Source organism: Anopheles moucheti, chromosome X (assembly GCF_943734755.1).
Source record: "Anopheles moucheti chromosome X, idAnoMoucSN_F20_07, whole genome shotgun sequence".
Classification (NCBI taxonomy): Eukaryota; Metazoa; Arthropoda; class Insecta; order Diptera; family Culicidae; genus Anopheles; species Anopheles moucheti.
In genome coordinates this window covers 3038223-3055943 of record NC_069142.1, presented here as the reverse complement: position 1 = coordinate 3055943, position 17721 = coordinate 3038223, and the positions used below count along the sequence as shown (strand labels likewise).

General features: G+C 42.6%; 1 protein-coding gene across 2 annotated transcripts; it reads left to right on the top strand.

Annotated features, from left to right (window-relative positions):
* The first annotated feature begins 229 nt into the window (after window positions 1–229).
* Window positions 230–17489, top strand: LOC128306539 (integrin beta-PS). Of its 2 annotated transcripts, XM_053044075.1 has the most exons (7): window positions 230–360; window positions 7174–7859; window positions 7936–8164; window positions 8642–8726; window positions 13647–14081; window positions 14156–15388; window positions 15459–17489. In XM_053044075.1, exons 2-7 carry the CDS (start codon window positions 7391–7393, stop codon window positions 15522–15524), a joined length of 2517 nt encoding a protein of 838 aa, XP_052900035.1. In that variant the 5' UTR covers window positions 230–360; window positions 7174–7390; the 3' UTR covers window positions 15525–17489. The 2 variants fall into 2 exon arrangements, with proteins under 2 accessions (XP_052900035.1, XP_052900036.1); XM_053044076.1 differs by lacking the exon at window positions 230–360 and having other exon boundaries at window positions 7134–7859.
* The last annotated feature ends 232 nt before the right edge of the window (window positions 17490–17721 follow it).

The following is a 17721-nucleotide window of genomic DNA, read 5'->3' as shown; positions in this document are numbered from 1 at the left end:
CAAAATGACTCTAGGGAGATATATTTATTCACGTGTAGTGCGCTCGATTTCAGGGGCGTGTATGTGTGTGTGCCAGTTCAACGTCCACGAAAGCACGAGAAAGAAAAACGTGTCATCTCTTTTCGGCCTACAAGGCCAATGATCACTGGTTTTGCCTCGATGGGTAAAATTGTACGCGGCATTAAACCCACTAACATTTGTCAAAGTATTCGGTATGGGAACGGTACCATTCGGTGCTCTCTAGTTTGGTCGGATCAGTGGTACGGAAAACGCAACATAAGTGTCCAGCGGACAGCACGACGGCAAAACTCATCATTACTTCTTGTTGGCAACTGTACCGGGCGTAGTGTAGGTGTGAATGTAAGTGCATTTGTTACAGTACAGTGTAGTTAAACAATAGTAAAGAAACAGGTGATAAATAGTGACGGTATATCGTTCGATTACGACGTATGCAGTAGAGATGAATTTCGCTTACAAGTGTACACATACAGCCACACGCAGCATAACGCAAAACAACATACGGGCAGGTTGCGCACACATACATACGCACACGCGTAAGATTTATATTTATCTTTTTCAATGAACCCGGTCTGGCCAGCGAACAGCGAATCCCACAAGGGCGGAAATTATGCGTAAGCAAAACGTGAGGAGGAATGGTGATGCGTGGAGGGCAGAGGAAGAGATGAAAAAGAAGAAGGGAGAGAGGAAGGAGGATGAACAAAAACCTGAGTCATCAATCAGATGAAATTTTGGTGGTCAACATTAGCGCACGCTGTATTATAAACGAATAACACACAGGAGAACAATTCCAACAATTTCAACGTTTCCGTTAATGGTGATCATTGTGGCACCTTTACTCATACATTGAGCAAATCCTCTAGAATTGATGGGACGGGATTGAATCGCAATGTAGAAGGGATCCAACTAGAGATGGATATTACATGCAAAGAAACTCCAATATCTTATAATCACTACATACCAGGTATATGAGGTTTATCAAGAATTCAAACTCCGATTGGAACGCTAAATGTTTCAACAACAAACCGCCCAATGTTATCAACATCAGAGTGATTGTTTCTTTTTAGACAAATCGTTTTGCTCGGCGACTGGGACAACTGAGGAATGGTGAATAGTAAGCCTATTTTTCCTTTTACATCAATAAAAGCTCTTGATGAGTTGGATCGATAAACGGTGATCGTCTACAAAACAGACTCAAAACAATCGCGTACCTGCCTACGAATTGATCTCAGTAGTAGTTGCTCGAACAATATTGTTTGTTGTAGGTATCGTAATGCATCGTAGAAAAGATCCAACACATTTTATTAATTGTAGACCATGCCTAAGCTTTATTTACGGTCAGGGTGGTTAGTATAATGTACCACTGTATGGTACTCTATTAAATGAAACAATACCTATGTCTACATACGTCTACAGCATATGTACAGCATACGTCTACATTAAAAAATACAGGTGCCCCATGAAACGGATGCGATCATCCATTATTATGAGTTCATTTACCTCGTCAGCCAACTCTCTAATATTCGCAATTATTGCATCACGTTGCTCAATATGCTGTGCTTCGATTATCTCGTCCATATAGCCTATTACGCGTCCATAGAAATGATATCTGGCGGTTGTTGACCACAAGAAGTGTATCGATGCCCATAGCTGATCCAATTCCTGCACCATCTGGCGTAGGAAGAGTGTTTGTTCTTCAGGTGACATTAGCATTTTTAATAACAACGGTGCACCTGAAAATTAAAGATTTCGTTAAGGAAAAGAAAAAAAGATTGTCAATAAAATTGCACATCTTAATATTTGCCATTCGCGCAACTACATGGTAGTCAGGAAATGACTGTATTGCATTATTTGCAACGAAGAACAAAAGTTTAAAAGTATTGTTATGTTTTTTTTTTTTTTTATTTATTCATAGACGGCCAGGCCGTATTGCTGTTATTGTTATGTTCAGCGAATTAAAAAAAACAGTCATTTATATGAATCTTTAATGAGGAATCATTCAAATCATGAGACAACTCGCAAACAGCAACAGCATAATGAAACCACAAGGATTGTGTGAAGATTTATAAATCCGCAAAGATTAATTAATTCTCAGATTTTTCTGATATCCCCAAAGATGAATGAATCTTCGTTATTAAATGAAGACCAAAAATCCTTGGAAGAATTTACTGAAATACATCAATCTTTGATGATTCATGAATCTTCAGAATAGAGATTCAGTAACATTTTCTTAGTTAAAAGATTCATTAAGATTCATGAATCTGGATCAGATTATGTTGTTAAATGCGAAACTTAACAAACATAAATGGAAAAAAAAATCTGTTGACTAAAGAAAAAACAAAAGTTTGTGTACAGATGTTTGCCTCTGTAACGTTAAAGTCATCCGCACAGCATGCAGAATCAGTATCCCGGGCTAACCAGTGATCTCGTCCATCGAATGGACCGTCCTGCAACAAACAACAAACACAAGCAGGGGTATAGAATGCAATTTGGACATGAGTACACATGTACGTAGCAATACAAGTATGGTTTGCGGCGACACGCTTTACCCATCCTTCTAAACTTTCGTTCCTATTTTATCCAGATGTAACGGATATTGTTTTCATTGTGTAACGTCAAGTAACCGACCATAAAATTTCAGCAGTCAAAATACTTGTGCGAGTTTTGGATTACTGTTGTGTTTTGAACAATATTTGTATCGTTGGTACAGAGGAGAGTGCCAAGAACAAGAGTTGAGCAAATGTAGTGGGTGTATTCAATTCTGTAAAGGGCAAAAAAGCGTTAGGAGGAGGAAAATGAGTTACAGCTACACATAGTTTCGAAGGTGTCACAAACATGTGGCTGAGTTGCGAGCGACCTTGGGATTTGGGAATACCCCCGGAAATTTGCAAATTTGCCAACTCGGATTGGTATGAAATCTGGCAGAGAAAAAGATGTTTCGGATGTTCACATGAATTAAGCCAGACTGATCATGGAGCTTGAGCGATGAGTAAAACATATGTATACAACATCAATTGCAGAAGAAAAAGAGAGCAAAAAGCAGGGTTCGAGAATAGATGAACCCAGATATTCCCGTTAATACATGTAGTCGTCTAGACTTACTTTCAGAAGTTTCACCTTACAACTCCGGAGTTTAGCAGCAATCGGGGAGTTGGAGTTTCATATTGGTGGTCCATACCGGTAGTGGTGCCTCGGACTATTTCCCTTTCGGACAGCTCTGGTCCGATTTTTGGAAAATGTATTACTACGTACTGACGGGACTTGTTGTACAAATAGGGACAGTAGCTAGTAGCAATTTAACCTTCAACATTTAAAGCTACTCTATACTAATATTAATACCAGATACTATATAGGCGTGATAGTGTCATAAACATTACAAACGAACTACCACTATCAAACATTCCAGGATTTGCAATCATAATGTTGTTTGTTTAATGTAGTGCATAAACGTGTGCACTGTGCTTACCATTACCAGTACGGAAAATGGGAAAATTCGCCCTTAACCGTAGCAGATGTTTTGGCCGTACTTGATTTGTCGTGGCCGTGGTGCGATCGGTTTCTTGTGGTTCATTTTTATCCCACCCGCGACGCGCAATCGCGCAAACGCTACAGCCTCTCTCATACGGCACACTGTCCCTTTCTTTGTCTCGTGTGCTTGAGTCATTTCAACGATCCACGCATAGCTATATCTGCATGCTCAATGCTGTTGGCATTATGCATGCTTGAAGAAGTGAGATGGGTAGATCCGAACATTGCAGCTTTGATCCCCCTTCAGAGATCGGAAGGGTCTTCAATGGAAAAAAATACTGCAGGAACACGCTGTACATCATCCTACTCGATCGCAAGAATCCCATCGTCTTGCCCAGATATAAACAGAGACATCAACCACACACCACTCACACATATGGGGGTTGTAAAACGGGTCAAGTAAAAAAAACAAAACTGGTCTTTTGAAGCATGATCGCGCGGGTCGCTGGAGTCATTCATTCGTGTGTGTTGGCGTCTGCCGAGCCGGGACCATTATACGAACGAATGCACGAACTAGCTCTTAAAAAAAACACACACAAAATGTGCGTAACAGATCAAATTGCCAGTGTCAGTTACTCAGACGGTTGTGTTTGACGGTGCAGCAAAACACTCTCGTAGTTAACGCGACTAGCTTATGTGCCGATCGTAACGTACGTGCGTTAGTGTTGGTGATGTCGGGTCGTTGTAGTTTCCGTGCTTAATATTCTATGCAAATTGTGCCCTAAAGAAAGCCATATGTTGACATTTGCCATTGTTCTGACGCGTTAATTATGGTAGTGGTATGTGTTTCAATCCAAAAAAACAGTGATTTATGAAAATACATTTCATAAAAAAACCGAGGATGCACCTACGCACATGAAGTGTAACAGTGTGTTCTGTGTATTGGTCTCTAGCATAGTGGTATCATAGATTTAATAATAGATTCTTCGGCGTGTTGGATAGTTTAGTGCGAAGTTGCAGAGGAAAATACTTTAAAAACATTCAAATGGTCGATCAGCCCGCTCGATCATAATAGAAACCGATTCGGTTACCTGTCCACTTTTTTTGTTGGGGATCTAGTAAGGGTGAAAACGTACAGCTTACACCCACACAGGACAGAGCGCCTGTTGGGGCTTCATCTATTGGACGCATGTGTAACACTGCTCACGACGACGCAGAGCGACGTTCGGTTTTATTTTTATTTCTTTTTCATTCTCTACAACCTGTAGGGGTTTAGTTCGCTCAAAAGAATTCTGTAGTTGGTCCGGTGCAGTGTAAACCACAAACTACACAACAAGCCCAACAACCTACGATCTCACGACACCTCTGCACAAAATGCCATTGGCAGGCTTCCGGTAAAGCACGCCAGCATCGCCATATGGTGTTTTCGAAACACACGTAAAAGAACATACTTCAACTGCTTTTAGTACTGTTTGAGTCACCGATTTGAATGTGTAGTGTGATTTTAAGCAATACGGAAACAATCAATGAAGTCATTTTACGTGTCTTACAAATCATCTTCTCTCTCTCTCTCTCTCTCTCTCTCTCTCTCTCTCTTTTTAACCCATATTTATCTGTATGTATGCAGATAAATGCACAGCTATGCATCATTACCTGCAAGTCCAAATGTGATGCATACTGAGCAGTTTATTTATGGTAAACAAAACAACACAAAAATGCCTTCAGTGAAAGATAAGCTCCAGACAAGTGTTCGTCACACGCACACCACGTAAAGTTTACCCTGTAGTAACAGGTGTAGCTGAAATGCAAAGCGCAGCACGTATCATACAGAGACCTACTTTCGTCTTCTACCAGCATTAAACCCTTTCGAAAAAAGATTCGTTGGCTGTGGGGCTGTCGTACTGTTTTAAACATTAACATGTGTTAAAGAATAGTAACCAAATGGGTCAAGGTTAAATCTAGATTGCAACATGACACAGGTTAATCGGGTATAGTACCTGTGTTGCATTACAATATAAGTCACCCAAAGATCCTATACCCGACTATTATCACTATCAGATTGATAACAACTTCAGGGTGCATGCAATATGACTGAATATTTCTTATTTGAGGAACTAATATCAATCTTCCGTTCCAAGTCACTACTCGGGGCGCTTTTTGTTTGGCAAGCAAACAACGGAAGTACTATTGACTAACCGTGACATCCATGCTTAGGGCAAAAATAATGGCACGGTGGCGCTTACGTCATCGTTCGGCCGAGTATCCCGACAGCATTCGTCATCCGCTATTTCGGCGAAACACGTTGGAAGACTTTTGCAACGGTTTTGCTGCACAATAAGCGAGACAGTTTAATTGCTGCATGACGCAGACCGTTGCAAGCGGGGAAATTCAGAGAGTTGCCCTTAGAGATCACCTTGCGTGAGACATTGATTTTAGCTCTGCCCGTATATGGATGTTATTATTATAATTCCCATCCACTTTAATGCAAAAAGTATTCGTCGGATCGATTGGGGAATTTTTTACGTTCATCAAATGTGATAGATTAGTCTTTCACTTCCTGTTTTTTCTCATCGGTGGTTTGAAAAAAAGGGAAAGTTGTTTGGTGTATGTATTTCTTTGGGCGATTATTATGCGTGGTGTGGTTTATTGTGTTACGTCTAGATCAGTGTTGGGTGAATCTGATTCAGATTCATGTAGCTCGAATGAACGAATAAAAATCTCTATTTTTGAATGATTCACTTCTACTCTGAAGATTCATGAATCTGGCGATTCATTTGAGAGTCGACTCCTGATTTGAATGACTCCTCACGAAAGATTCATATGAATGACTCTTCTCGACAGATTATGAATTTATTGATTGATTGAATTTATGATCAAAAATAATAGCTCCCAATAATTTCTATATGTGACGGGGAAGCAAATTGAACAAACTGGGTTAATTGTGCAGGAATGTTTCTTCACAATAATATTCTAAGTGTCTTGGGAGAAGCATGCTTATCACGTTTCATCATAGTTCATTATCCATAGCCTTATCTTTGCACCCCGGTCGCTCAATGAACATTAACAGGCGCACACAACGCGGCTTTCTCGTTTCAACGACACACTGCAGCAAGATAAGATGCGATTATAGCTAATTAATAGGAGGCGATAATGGAATGCAGTGGTGTGCTCTGTGATACGGTTAAACGGGCAAACTCGTCGTTAAGCAGACACGCACGGGAATCAATTTAAAAATTGAACCCTTTCCTACAGTGAAACGGGCCCCATGAGTGACCTCTTGGGTGACCCTGCGGTCATTATTGAAGGGTGTGGATGCAGAGCTCCTGGCCTTGGTTTTTAATCATACATGCAGGTTGCGTTCGCTTATCCCCCCCGATGGACGATATAATGTCGCTGGAGACGAAAGACCGTTTGCGCCACTGTTTGTCTTTGCGTGCCGGGGAGTTCGCATCAACATCGATAAGAAATAAAAAGGTGTGTCTCACTGTCACTGGCAGTGTGCTGAACGACAACCCTGCGGGTTTGACAACCGGCTCGCTTGGTCTAGTGCGGTAGCCTTGTTTGTGTTAATAGGTCGCTCTAGACTTCTACAAATTGGAGCAGTATGAAAACTTTTGTTACATGAAATTAATTTATTGACACTGTGAATCAAATAGTTTGTTAATTATTTTCCCCTTTCTTTTTCAGATTAATTTCTGACAATCAAGCACCACTAACGAACTGAGCAGAACAACACACCGGGACATAAAAGCCAACCCAACCCAATCAATTCTGTAACGCCGTCGAGTCAAAGGGGCATTAGAAATATATAAAAAGGATCCAAATACAACGAACGCCGATCTGCAATCAAAACTTGCTACATCAGTCGCAATCAATCGTTACAATAACTACCCGGCCGAGTACGATGTATTGTACACGTCCTCTAGGGGGCGTCACAACGGTTGTACTCGCGGTCGCAGTGATAGCCATCATCGCAGACCATGCAGCAGGGCAGCTGTCCACGTACCAGCTAACGACATGCCCGGGCAAAACGACCTGCAGCCAGTGTATCCAGACGACCAACTGCCGCTGGTGCACGATGCCCAACTTTACCCATCCGCGGTGCCACGGGCAAATCGAGAAGTACTGCCCGGAGGAGTATACCGTCGATCCGAGCAACACGTTTCAGCTGCTACAGGGCCGGGAATTAACGAAACCGTCCCGGCGCTTGCTGGAAGGCCAGAGTGAACGCGAATCGTACTACTCCTCGAGCCACTATCAGTCATCCTCATCGTCCTCGTTTCACCAGTCATCCTCATCGTACGAATCGGAATCGGCTGCAGGAAGTATCGTGCAGATATCACCACAACGCGTTAGCCTAAAGCTACGTTTGAGTAAGTAGTTCAATCTCGAGGTGCCCAAGAATAGTTCGTTTTCTCGACCTGATATAGCTGTGTTTGCAATTTTTAGACGAGGCATTCCGGTTTAATGTGAACTACGCACAGGCAGAAGATTATCCCGTCGATCTCTACTATCTGATGGATCTCTCCAAATCGATGGAAGACGATAAGACAATCCTGTCCACGCTTGGAGCCGATCTTGCGTCCGAGATGCGGAAAATTACCAGCAACTTCAAGCTCGGCTTCGGTTCGTTCGTTGATAAGGTGCTAATGCCATACGTGTCGACCGTGCCGAAAAAGTAAGTGAACCGTTTCCATATACGCTACCTAACAAACGCTGCGTTCCGTGCTTGTGCGGAATATGTTAACCCTTTACAGGTTTATTTTCGAAACGAAAGTGACAAAAACAACGAAAAACAACGTTTACGTGCGAAATTTTGTACACCGTTCGGTTGTATTGTGAAGGGGATACGCGTTTCATTGAGGGTATCCGTTTGTAGAAAAGTTTCCTGTCCAGCTATTACTCGGGGATGAAAAGGAGCTGTAGAAAATTAAGCTGCACCGTAGAAAAGTTACTCGATTGCGCTTCGTGCTTCGACGCGTAGTTGGTTACGTTTTAATTTGAGCATCTCCCACCATGCGTGGTTGATTCGTACCACCGAGCGACCACGAATCCACAGCATCCTTTACGTATCTCTTTTTCTTTGGCGATTCCTACCACTTATATCTCTTGCTCTCTTTCCCTCCCATCAACACGCGTTAACCTGCAAATACAGACTGGAGCATCCGTGCGATGGATGCAATGCACCGTACGGTTATCTACACCATATGTCGCTTAGTTCGGACTCCAATCTCTTCACCGTAAGTGACGATCAAACCCTGGTGTGAGGCACACTCAGATACACAATTGCCTCAGCAGCCGCACTTTGCGGCGGGGCGAAGGGGTCATTCTATCGATTAGGCTACTGTCGTTGTCGTTGTAGTTTGATTAAACACCTTTCAATTTGTTAGCTTCAATTCGTAAATTTGTACATTACACTTACACACACACAACAATCACTCAAAGTAGATGCGATATCGCATTTCTACGCATCAAGTTCAAACGTGCAGGTCGTAGCGCACGCAAACGTTTCTTTTTCTGTCTCTTGCGGATAATATGCCGCTCGATTAGCGAGTTGGCACGTGCAACACACTATGTCCCTCATTTTGGAGGCAGAGCGTAGCCATTGAAATCTTTGCCCCAGTAAATTGTGTTCTTTGTCTAGATACTATTTTTCTTCTAGAAAACAAATTAAGTTGTTTTTCTTTCACATACACAGGCGAGCTTTATATACGTCGTGATCGATGTGCGTATAATTGCGCTTTTTGCTTATTTTGTTTGCATGCGAACCTATCTATGGAAGTATAATATAACAAAGGAAAAGCAAGTAATAGGTCGCTGCTGATTTACCAGTACCAGTACAAATGTAGAAGGCAAAAAAGGCAATTTCCGGTATTACTTCGGATCGGTTTCGATTCTTTCTTCGTATCCTTCATATGAACCGTTCTTCGGTATTCTGCAAGAACAACGGATTTATTTGTTTCCGGTCACGTTAACGGCAGCCACCAACGGAGGTTGTGTGAATTTACTGGAAACGGAAATGATTCATTTCTATGTATTTCATTTCGCCCACTGTCATGCGATAGATTTCCAATATTTGCTTTCACGTTCTTGTTGTACAAGACGATTTTCCGCTGATTCATTTGATTGCATTTCTAATATCCGTTTTTTTCACATAGAAACAAGAATCTACCTACGTCTGAAAGACAAATATTCATCATCACACCAGTAAATTTTCATCGAGACAAGAATATTATCAGGCTGAGTCTGCATAACAATGATTTGTTACCTGAAACCCACTCGTCTAAAGAGTTAAAGCTTTCTAAAAACATGGATGTTCCAACATGTTGCACTCAACGTGCTGACCGCAAAAAAAATGCGCAGTCTGTATATACCTCGCAAAGTACTTCGTCTGCTTCTGTTTCATATATGTGCTGCTGATTTTGTTCCCCTTTGTTTGTTTGTTATTTTATCTCTTTTCGCTGGTAACGAGCGACCAAGATGATTCTTTGTTTTTTGCTGTCACATTACCCAACTTGCTCGCGATGTACGCATTGTTTCGCACCCCTATTGGGTGGATTGTTTGTGTTTTGTTTTTTCTTCCGAGCTTAAAAACTATCCTGCAAAATTTTCTTTTTCTACCGGTGCATTCTGCCCATGGATGTGTGTGTTTGAGCGTGCCGTTGTTCATGTAAACTCGTACAACTCATACAACTCAACTTGTGCGTTTGAACTGTGTTGCATTACTCCTGCGCTGAGAGGGGTGTTGTGCGATGCAAATGCTTTGTAAAATGTGTAGTGTTTTGCTATTAGACTGTTAACTTACTATTTCTAGGTGTGTTTTTTTTGTTGTTGTTTAATGTGTGCGTGTGTGTTTCATAGTTCATAGTACTTACATATCATAGATTGTCATTTAATGTGCTTTGAAGATGTAAAACCAACCGTAGATTGTATTGTGTACTGTATGTTTTCTATGTTTCGCGTATTGTTCCATTTGTTTTTTTTTTGTCTTTATCTACATTATTTCACCCTATCTAGCGTGTCGCAGTCGAAATCGTTCGGGGAGAGGGGTTTTGATTTTGTCTTTTGTGTGGCGGGTTTGCTGGTGATCAAGAAGCAAAAAAAATCATCACCCATACACATTACATTTCACTCTCAATCGCTCTTTATGCTCTAGATTGTTTTTTCAATAACAAACCTATTTTTTTGAAGAACCAAAAACAATTAGATTTTTTTCCGTAATACTGGAGAGTGAAGAGAGCGATGGAGAAAAATCGCGCGCTGGTTCATCATATGTGGGTGTATGTGGGTATTGACGGTTTTTGTTGCTGCTTATCATTGTCTCATCACGGGCTTAATAGGTACGAGTCATATCGGCGCTCTCTAAGGCGAATTACAATGGAAGGTTTGGGTAATGATCGAGTTGTGACACTGTAGTTCTTTAAGTCTGTCCATTCGTACGTTCCATTTCATGGGCTATTTAAATCAGTTGGTACTCAGATCATCGTTATGGATTACTTCATCAACCCTTCCGGAACGGATAAAATCCCCCATCCGTGTTGTTTGCTTATTGGCAGTTCGAACGCAGTGTTTATTGTGGCTGTCTTTACACTCAACCATCCTTCTACGATGCACAGTCACACCAAGCGATACGCAGCGCAGCAGTAAGCTCTGTTGCTAATATTGGGAATTTCTGCACCGGACACGGGGAATATCGTTACGAATTTCACCAGGTGCGGGTGCAATAATGCAAATCGTTCCGTGCATAACCTGCCGCAACCTGACTCACGCACATCTATCAATCATCTGTAAATGGCGCGGCTCTTCTACCCCATTGAGCCACCTGCACACTTGATGCGGTTATTACTGACGTTTATCTTCTTGCCATTACCTTTTTTCTATCGTTCTTCTCTTCTCAGTTTGCGCGAGCCGTGTCCCGGTTGCGTTGCGCCTTACGGCTACCATAACCTAATGCCGCTCAGCACGGATGCCAATCTTTTCTCCGTAAGTGTTGCGTCGCTAAAATGAACAGGGCAAAGCTGATACTGTTCGCACCTTTAGTAGTCTAAGTTTGCCTATTAAAACACCCAGTACGTACGCGAACGTACAGCGGTTAGACGATAGTGTTAATCGTTCCCGTTGCGTTTTTTTTTGTTTTTCTTCAAACGGTTCGAGTGTCACAACCCAAAACAGTGTGACCTAGGACAGAATTATTCCGCCCGCTGCATCCGGTTAAACGGATCGGTATCCCGTTGCAAATCGTGTGTTTGAGTAGATTAGTTTGCAGTCCAGTTTCTTCCGGTTTTCCCAACCACCTCCTCCTCGCCCAGTTATCATCTTACTCACTAAAGTGTTTTGCTAGTTTCTATCCCGGTGTGTGGTGTTTGGCAGTCCTTAATTTCCATCCCTTACCAGTGCTTAATTTGGGTCTCTTTGTACATCAGAAACATCCATCCAGTGCAACAGGACGCAAATGGAACAAACGAATGGATCGAAAAGCAAATCTTTGCTTTACGCCAACAGTTCAAGTCATAATGATTACATTAGCGAAGTAGAAATTTACAAGCAATAATTTTAAACTCAATCAAACAATGCTTTTAAACTCATTTATACTAGTACGCACAGAATAACAAATGCAAAAACGTCTTCAACTTACTTGCACAATTCGCTGGAAGAGTTACAGATGCGATATTGCTACGGATGTGCTTTTGTTATTGTTTTATGTCGCCTTTTTGGGATGTTTCGCAGGTTCCGTTTTAGGATGTTCTGAAAATTACAAAAAAAATGATTAAATTAGATACGCATTTTGAATTCAGCAGCAGTACATTCCGATTATGAAAAAAAAACACATAAACACAAACCATCAGTTTTCCGTTTTGTTTGTTTTCTCTGTTTCAATTTGTTCCATTTTTGTTTGTGTGTGTTGTTTTTTGTCTATTCGATGGACGCCCTCGTTTGCAGTGGCGGTGAGAGACCGACCCACAGGAAATGCGTAATACTATTATCATCCTAGAACAAGTGGCGCACAGTTTAATCTAGTGTTGGGTGAATCAGAATCACTATTCTAAAAATTGATGCATCCTCAGCGATTAAACGATCCACCAAGAGTGTTTGCTGATATCAGTTTGCAGCTATTTTAGGTATATAGATCTCAGATAAAATATTGTAATTGTATGAATCCACTTTTTATTTAACAAACATTTACTGCTCACTGTAATGGCAACTAGTGATGTGCGGGTCGGCCATTCTGTGCTCTGAGCATTCATCAATGTTTGGAGAATCGATCCTCTCTAAATATTCGTATCACTGACTCTTCTCGAAGTCATTCATTAAGCACAGCACTAATTCTGACTCCTCACGGAAGAATTAAGTGGATGGCTTGATTGAAAGATTCACACGATTCATTAGGCGCAACAATAGTTTCAACAGCTAAAAATTATGTGTGTTTTGTTTTAGTTAATAAGAACAACAATTTATAAAATCGTCACGCGTTTGATACATCCGACGACACCAGCCCAACGTGTCGGGGCAAATGCAACTACTGCATGCAAAGCTAATCGTATATCCGGAAGAAACGATTGGAATTACATCGCATGCGATTTGTTGGAACCGTATGCATGGGGATTTTTTTCAAAACGTTAAGTGTATCTTGGCGCATATATATGCTTGTGTTGTGTTTCCTCTTGATTGTTCGTACTGTTGATGTCGATTTTATGCATCTTTCTATATAATATCTGTCCTTGTGTCATGCCTGCTTGCTTGTTTGCTTGTTGCCTGCACACAGAATATAATCCTGTAAAGTATTTCCTAACACATTCATTTATCGTTAATATGTAAACCTTGCTAATGGGTATTAATTGGTGTTGTATAAAGATAGAAGTAACTAACGATCCCAGTTTAGCAAATGTTCTAACAATACTGCCATGAATTCACAAACACGCTCGTGTTAAAACTGTTCCGCTTTAAGGCTCCTTTGGCTTAACCTAAAAAAAATGCATAACTCAGTACAAATTTAATCCCAGTACTGTTTGCTGCAATGTGATTGGAAGCGGAGAGAGATTAACCAGGGACAGGGGAAAATAAGAATGAAATAGACCCAGCAAAGAAACATCGCCGATTAATGTTACATTTCTTTTCCCTGACACCCACCCCCCACACCGGGTAACATCCGCGCACTGTAGCAAGAGGTCCAACGGGCTAACGTATCCGGCAATTTGGACGCACCGGAGGGTGGTTTCGATGCGATCATGCAAGCAATCGTGTGCCGGGAACAGATTGGATGGCGGGAAAAGGCACGCCGTTTGCTGCTGTTCTCGACCGATGCCGGGTTTCATTATGCCGGTGACGGTAAGCTCGGTGGCGTGATCACACCGAACGATGGCGAATGCCACCTGGACCATAACGGACGGTACACCCATTCGACCACGCAGGACTATCCAAGCATCTCGCAAATCAACCTGAAGGTAAAGCAGAACGCAATCAACGTGATATTTGCGGTGACAGCGGAGGAACTGTCCGTGTACGAGCAGCTGTCCCGGCTGGTGGAAGGTTCGTCCGCCGCCAAGCTGTCGAACGATTCGTCTAATATCGTATCGTTGGTACGCGACCAGTACAGTGTAAGTGGCAACAGCAAACCCGGTAGATGATTGTATCGGATTGAAGTAACCCTTATCGCCCCTTCCATCTGCAGAAAATTTCGTCATCCGTGGAGATGAAGGACAACCGGACGGATAATGTGATCGACGTAAAGTATTATTCGCGCTGTCGCAACACAAATGCTGCGCTGCAGCAAACCAACCGATGCGAAGGTTTGAAGGTGGGCGACGTGGTGACGTTCGAGGCGCACATTACGCTGCTGCAGTGTCCGAGTGATCCGCGTGACTGGCACCAGGTGCTGCAGATCTATCCGGTGGGCATTAACGAAAGCTTGACGGTGGACATCGAGATGCTGTGCAGCTGCCCGTGCGAGCATCCCTCCGATCCGGAGTATCGCGAGCGAGCGGATGAGTGTAGCAATGCGGGTACGTACAAGTGCGGCATATGCGAGTGTGACGGCACCAACCATGGGCAGCGGTGCGAATGTTCCGCGCTGGACAGCTTGCTCGAACCGGGCATGGTCGATGCCTGCCGGATGTCGAACGCGAGCGAGGAGTGTAGTGGCCGTGGACAGTGCGTGTGCGGTGTGTGCGTTTGCGAACGGCGCCCAAACCCGGACGAGCTGATCGAGGGTCGGCACTGCGAGTGCGATAACTTCTCGTGCGACCGGCCCGGTGGGCTGCTCTGCTCCGGCCCCGACCACGGTCGGTGTGTCTGCGGGCAGTGCGCGTGTCGCGATGGCTGGACCGGACCGGCTTGCGATTGTCGGGCAAGCAACGAAACGTGTATGCCGCCCGGTGGTGGTGAACTCTGTTCCGGCCACGGTAAATGCGACTGCGGCACTTGTCGGTGCACCGTAACCGAGGATGGCCGCTATACTGGGCGATACTGCGAAAAGTGTCCGACCTGTGCCGGACGGTGCAATGAGTTCAAGCATTGCGTCCAGTGTCAGCAGTATAAGACGGGCCCGCTAGCGACCGCCAATGAGTGCGCGACGAACTGCACCCAGTTCGTACCGATACCGGTGAAAAAGGTAGTGATCGACGAAGAGCGCAACGATTTCAAGTGTACCTTCTTCGACGAGGACGACTGCCGGTTTGAATTCTCCTACAACGATAGTGACCAGGACAAGGTGGTGGTGACCGCGCAGGAAGAACGTGAATGTCCGCCGAAAGTGTTTATGCTCGGTATCGCACTGGCTGTCATTGCGGTGGTCGTACTGATCGGCATGGCGGTGTTGCTGCTGTGGAAGGTGCTCACCTCCATCCACGACCAACGGGAATTTGCCCGGTTCGAGAAGGAGCGCATGATGGCTAAATGGGACACGGTAAGGGTTTTGCCGAGTGAGAGCAAGAGGGGCTAGGCCTTACTAAAGTTTTTTTCCCGGTATTTTTCAGGGCGAAAATCCTATCTACAAGCAAGCGACAACAACGTTTAAAAATCCTACGTACGCCGGCAAGTAAGGTGGGGAAAATATTCTGCGAAACCACTCGTTCATTAGTGCGACTGATTCAAGTTACAACGTGAATGCCAACCATCAAGTAGAAACATATGCGTGGCGTCCTTCATTTCATGCAAGGCGACGAATTTTGTCACCGCACTTCGGTAATGGAGGCGATGTTCAAGCCCCACGTACAGGGTATAGAGTGGTATCGAGCGAATGGATGAATGTATTTTAATGGTGTAAAGATCCTTCCCTCCACCCCATCTCCACAATTTCCTTAATTACTTTTCCGTTCTTTATGGTACTTACCGTGAAAATGGTTTGCTAAATCCCTTTTTGCTGCCGTAAAACACGAAAAAACTCAAACAAGACACGAGGCCCGAAAAAGCGATAGACAAATGTAGGAAGCTGCGTTTTCCACGTGAGGTAGTACTAGTTTGACATTTGCACGCGTGAATAAGATAATTAGAACAGAAGGGCAGACAATTCGAAATCGATAGGTGTCGATTAGGTGGGCGAAAATTGGCGGTTGGATGGTCTCTAGTCCGTACGTACAATATTTTAGGGCATCGGTCTGGCCGGTACAAGAAACATGTTAAGAATTTTCTTTCCAATTAACACCGACGCAATTAGCAAAAACGTTTAAAAATCCCGCACATTACTTTTTTCCTTTTTGTTATACCGGCAGATATTAAGGGTCCGCGAGACGTGACGTCAGTTTAGAGGTAGCTTAACCTCTTGTATCCAGGGTACGTCAAACCTTCTTTCGATAAACAGACGAATTATGGCTTCTTATTTTTTAACAATCTGGTGAACGTAATTCAATGCAACATTGGCACGAAGTAAAAACAATTTTAAAACACACCCAAAATGAATAAGCAAACGCAAGCTAAGCATAGAAAAGAAATTTCGCACTTTACGCAAATCATCCTTCAATCAGGGTTTATCAACACAGCAAACGAAGGTGAGGTTGTTTGGGGTACACCCGCGCTGTCCGAATGCGAATGACGTGTTGCAAATTATGCCATTTGCTACGCCATGTTGTCACCATGTTGTGTGTGGTAGAACCATAATGAATGCTTCGCGACAATTTTGCATTTTTTTTTATTGGAGAAGAAGAGCTCCCAAGTGCACTTATATAAATCGCAAAACTGTTGTTGGCCAACAACAAGAACAAATAATGAAAGCAATTGATAGTTTTACAATTTAAAACAACAAAAAACAAAAACAATCGTGTGCCATCGAGTTTTAAATGGATATAAATTTGCCAAACGAAAATATTCGACCACCAACCGTGTGGGAATGTGTAAACGTAGAACAAACGAAGCGAAGTGTATTTTAATTCATGCATATTACATGCTTTAGATGTGTTTTTTTTGTAACATGTTTTTACTTCTTTCATTAATATCCATCTTTTAATAACCCCGTTTCAATTGGAAATGATCGGCATTGGTATTTAGATTGCGACACCCTTTTTGGTTTATTAGCGACAATCGGTAGAACGAAAAGATATTCTACATCCAAATACGACAGGAGGTGAAAAAACTGATGTTCTGATGTTAAGGTACTCGAATCGCGTTTCGGCAAAAAGTATATTTATCTACATTACTAAAGGACCATTCGAGGTGTGAGTGGTTTTTTTTAAATAGTTGATTAATTAATTAGTGTTCCCGTATTTGAGATAGGTTCTAACTAAACTAGCCCGATTTCTACATTGCAAACAATCATAAACGGCACAAAATAGTATGGAGGGTAAACGATGGAAAAGAAGGAACGCACAAAAGATACGCAAATGTGTTCACAAGTGACGGGGGCCCGAAGGTATCGCAGTAGGATGAGGTTTTTAATTCCACTAACGATATATGAACTACAAGACTAATTTTGCCATGTACTCTGTTTGCCAAACAAGAAAAAAAAACGAATGTAAGCAATGAAAACAGAAGAAAAAAAAACAAAACTCGTAAGCCCATCCGTCCCGAAGTAATATGGAAAATGGATCGAGGTTACAGTAACAATTTTACATGTAATCCTTCTTCCCGCGTTGGGCCAAAACAACTCAAATAAGACCCTTTTTTAAAACATAACGAGCCTTACATTAGTGCCTTTCATTTTAGTCCTAACCACTCGTTAATGCTTCATTATACTGTAAATAACTTATTGTCAGTGTGTATTTCCACTTGTTTGTTTTACTTAAGTTGCGTAAAAAACAACCGTGG

What these genes read in the sequence shown, in the direction of transcription:
- LOC128306539 (XM_053044075.1), top strand. Translation starts at nt 7,391, where the DNA reads ATGTATTGTACACGTCCTCTAGGGGGCGTCACAACGGTTGTACTCGCG. An exon ending in TAGCCTAAAGCTACGTTTGA is followed by an intron (nt 7,860 to 7,935) that starts GTAAGTAGTTCA and finishes TGCAATTTTTAG; the next exon opens with ACGAGGCATTCCGGTTTAAT. An exon ending in CGGACTCCAATCTCTTCACC is followed by an intron (nt 8,727 to 13,646) that starts GTAAGTGACGAT and finishes CGCGCACTGTAG; the next exon opens with CAAGAGGTCCAACGGGCTAA.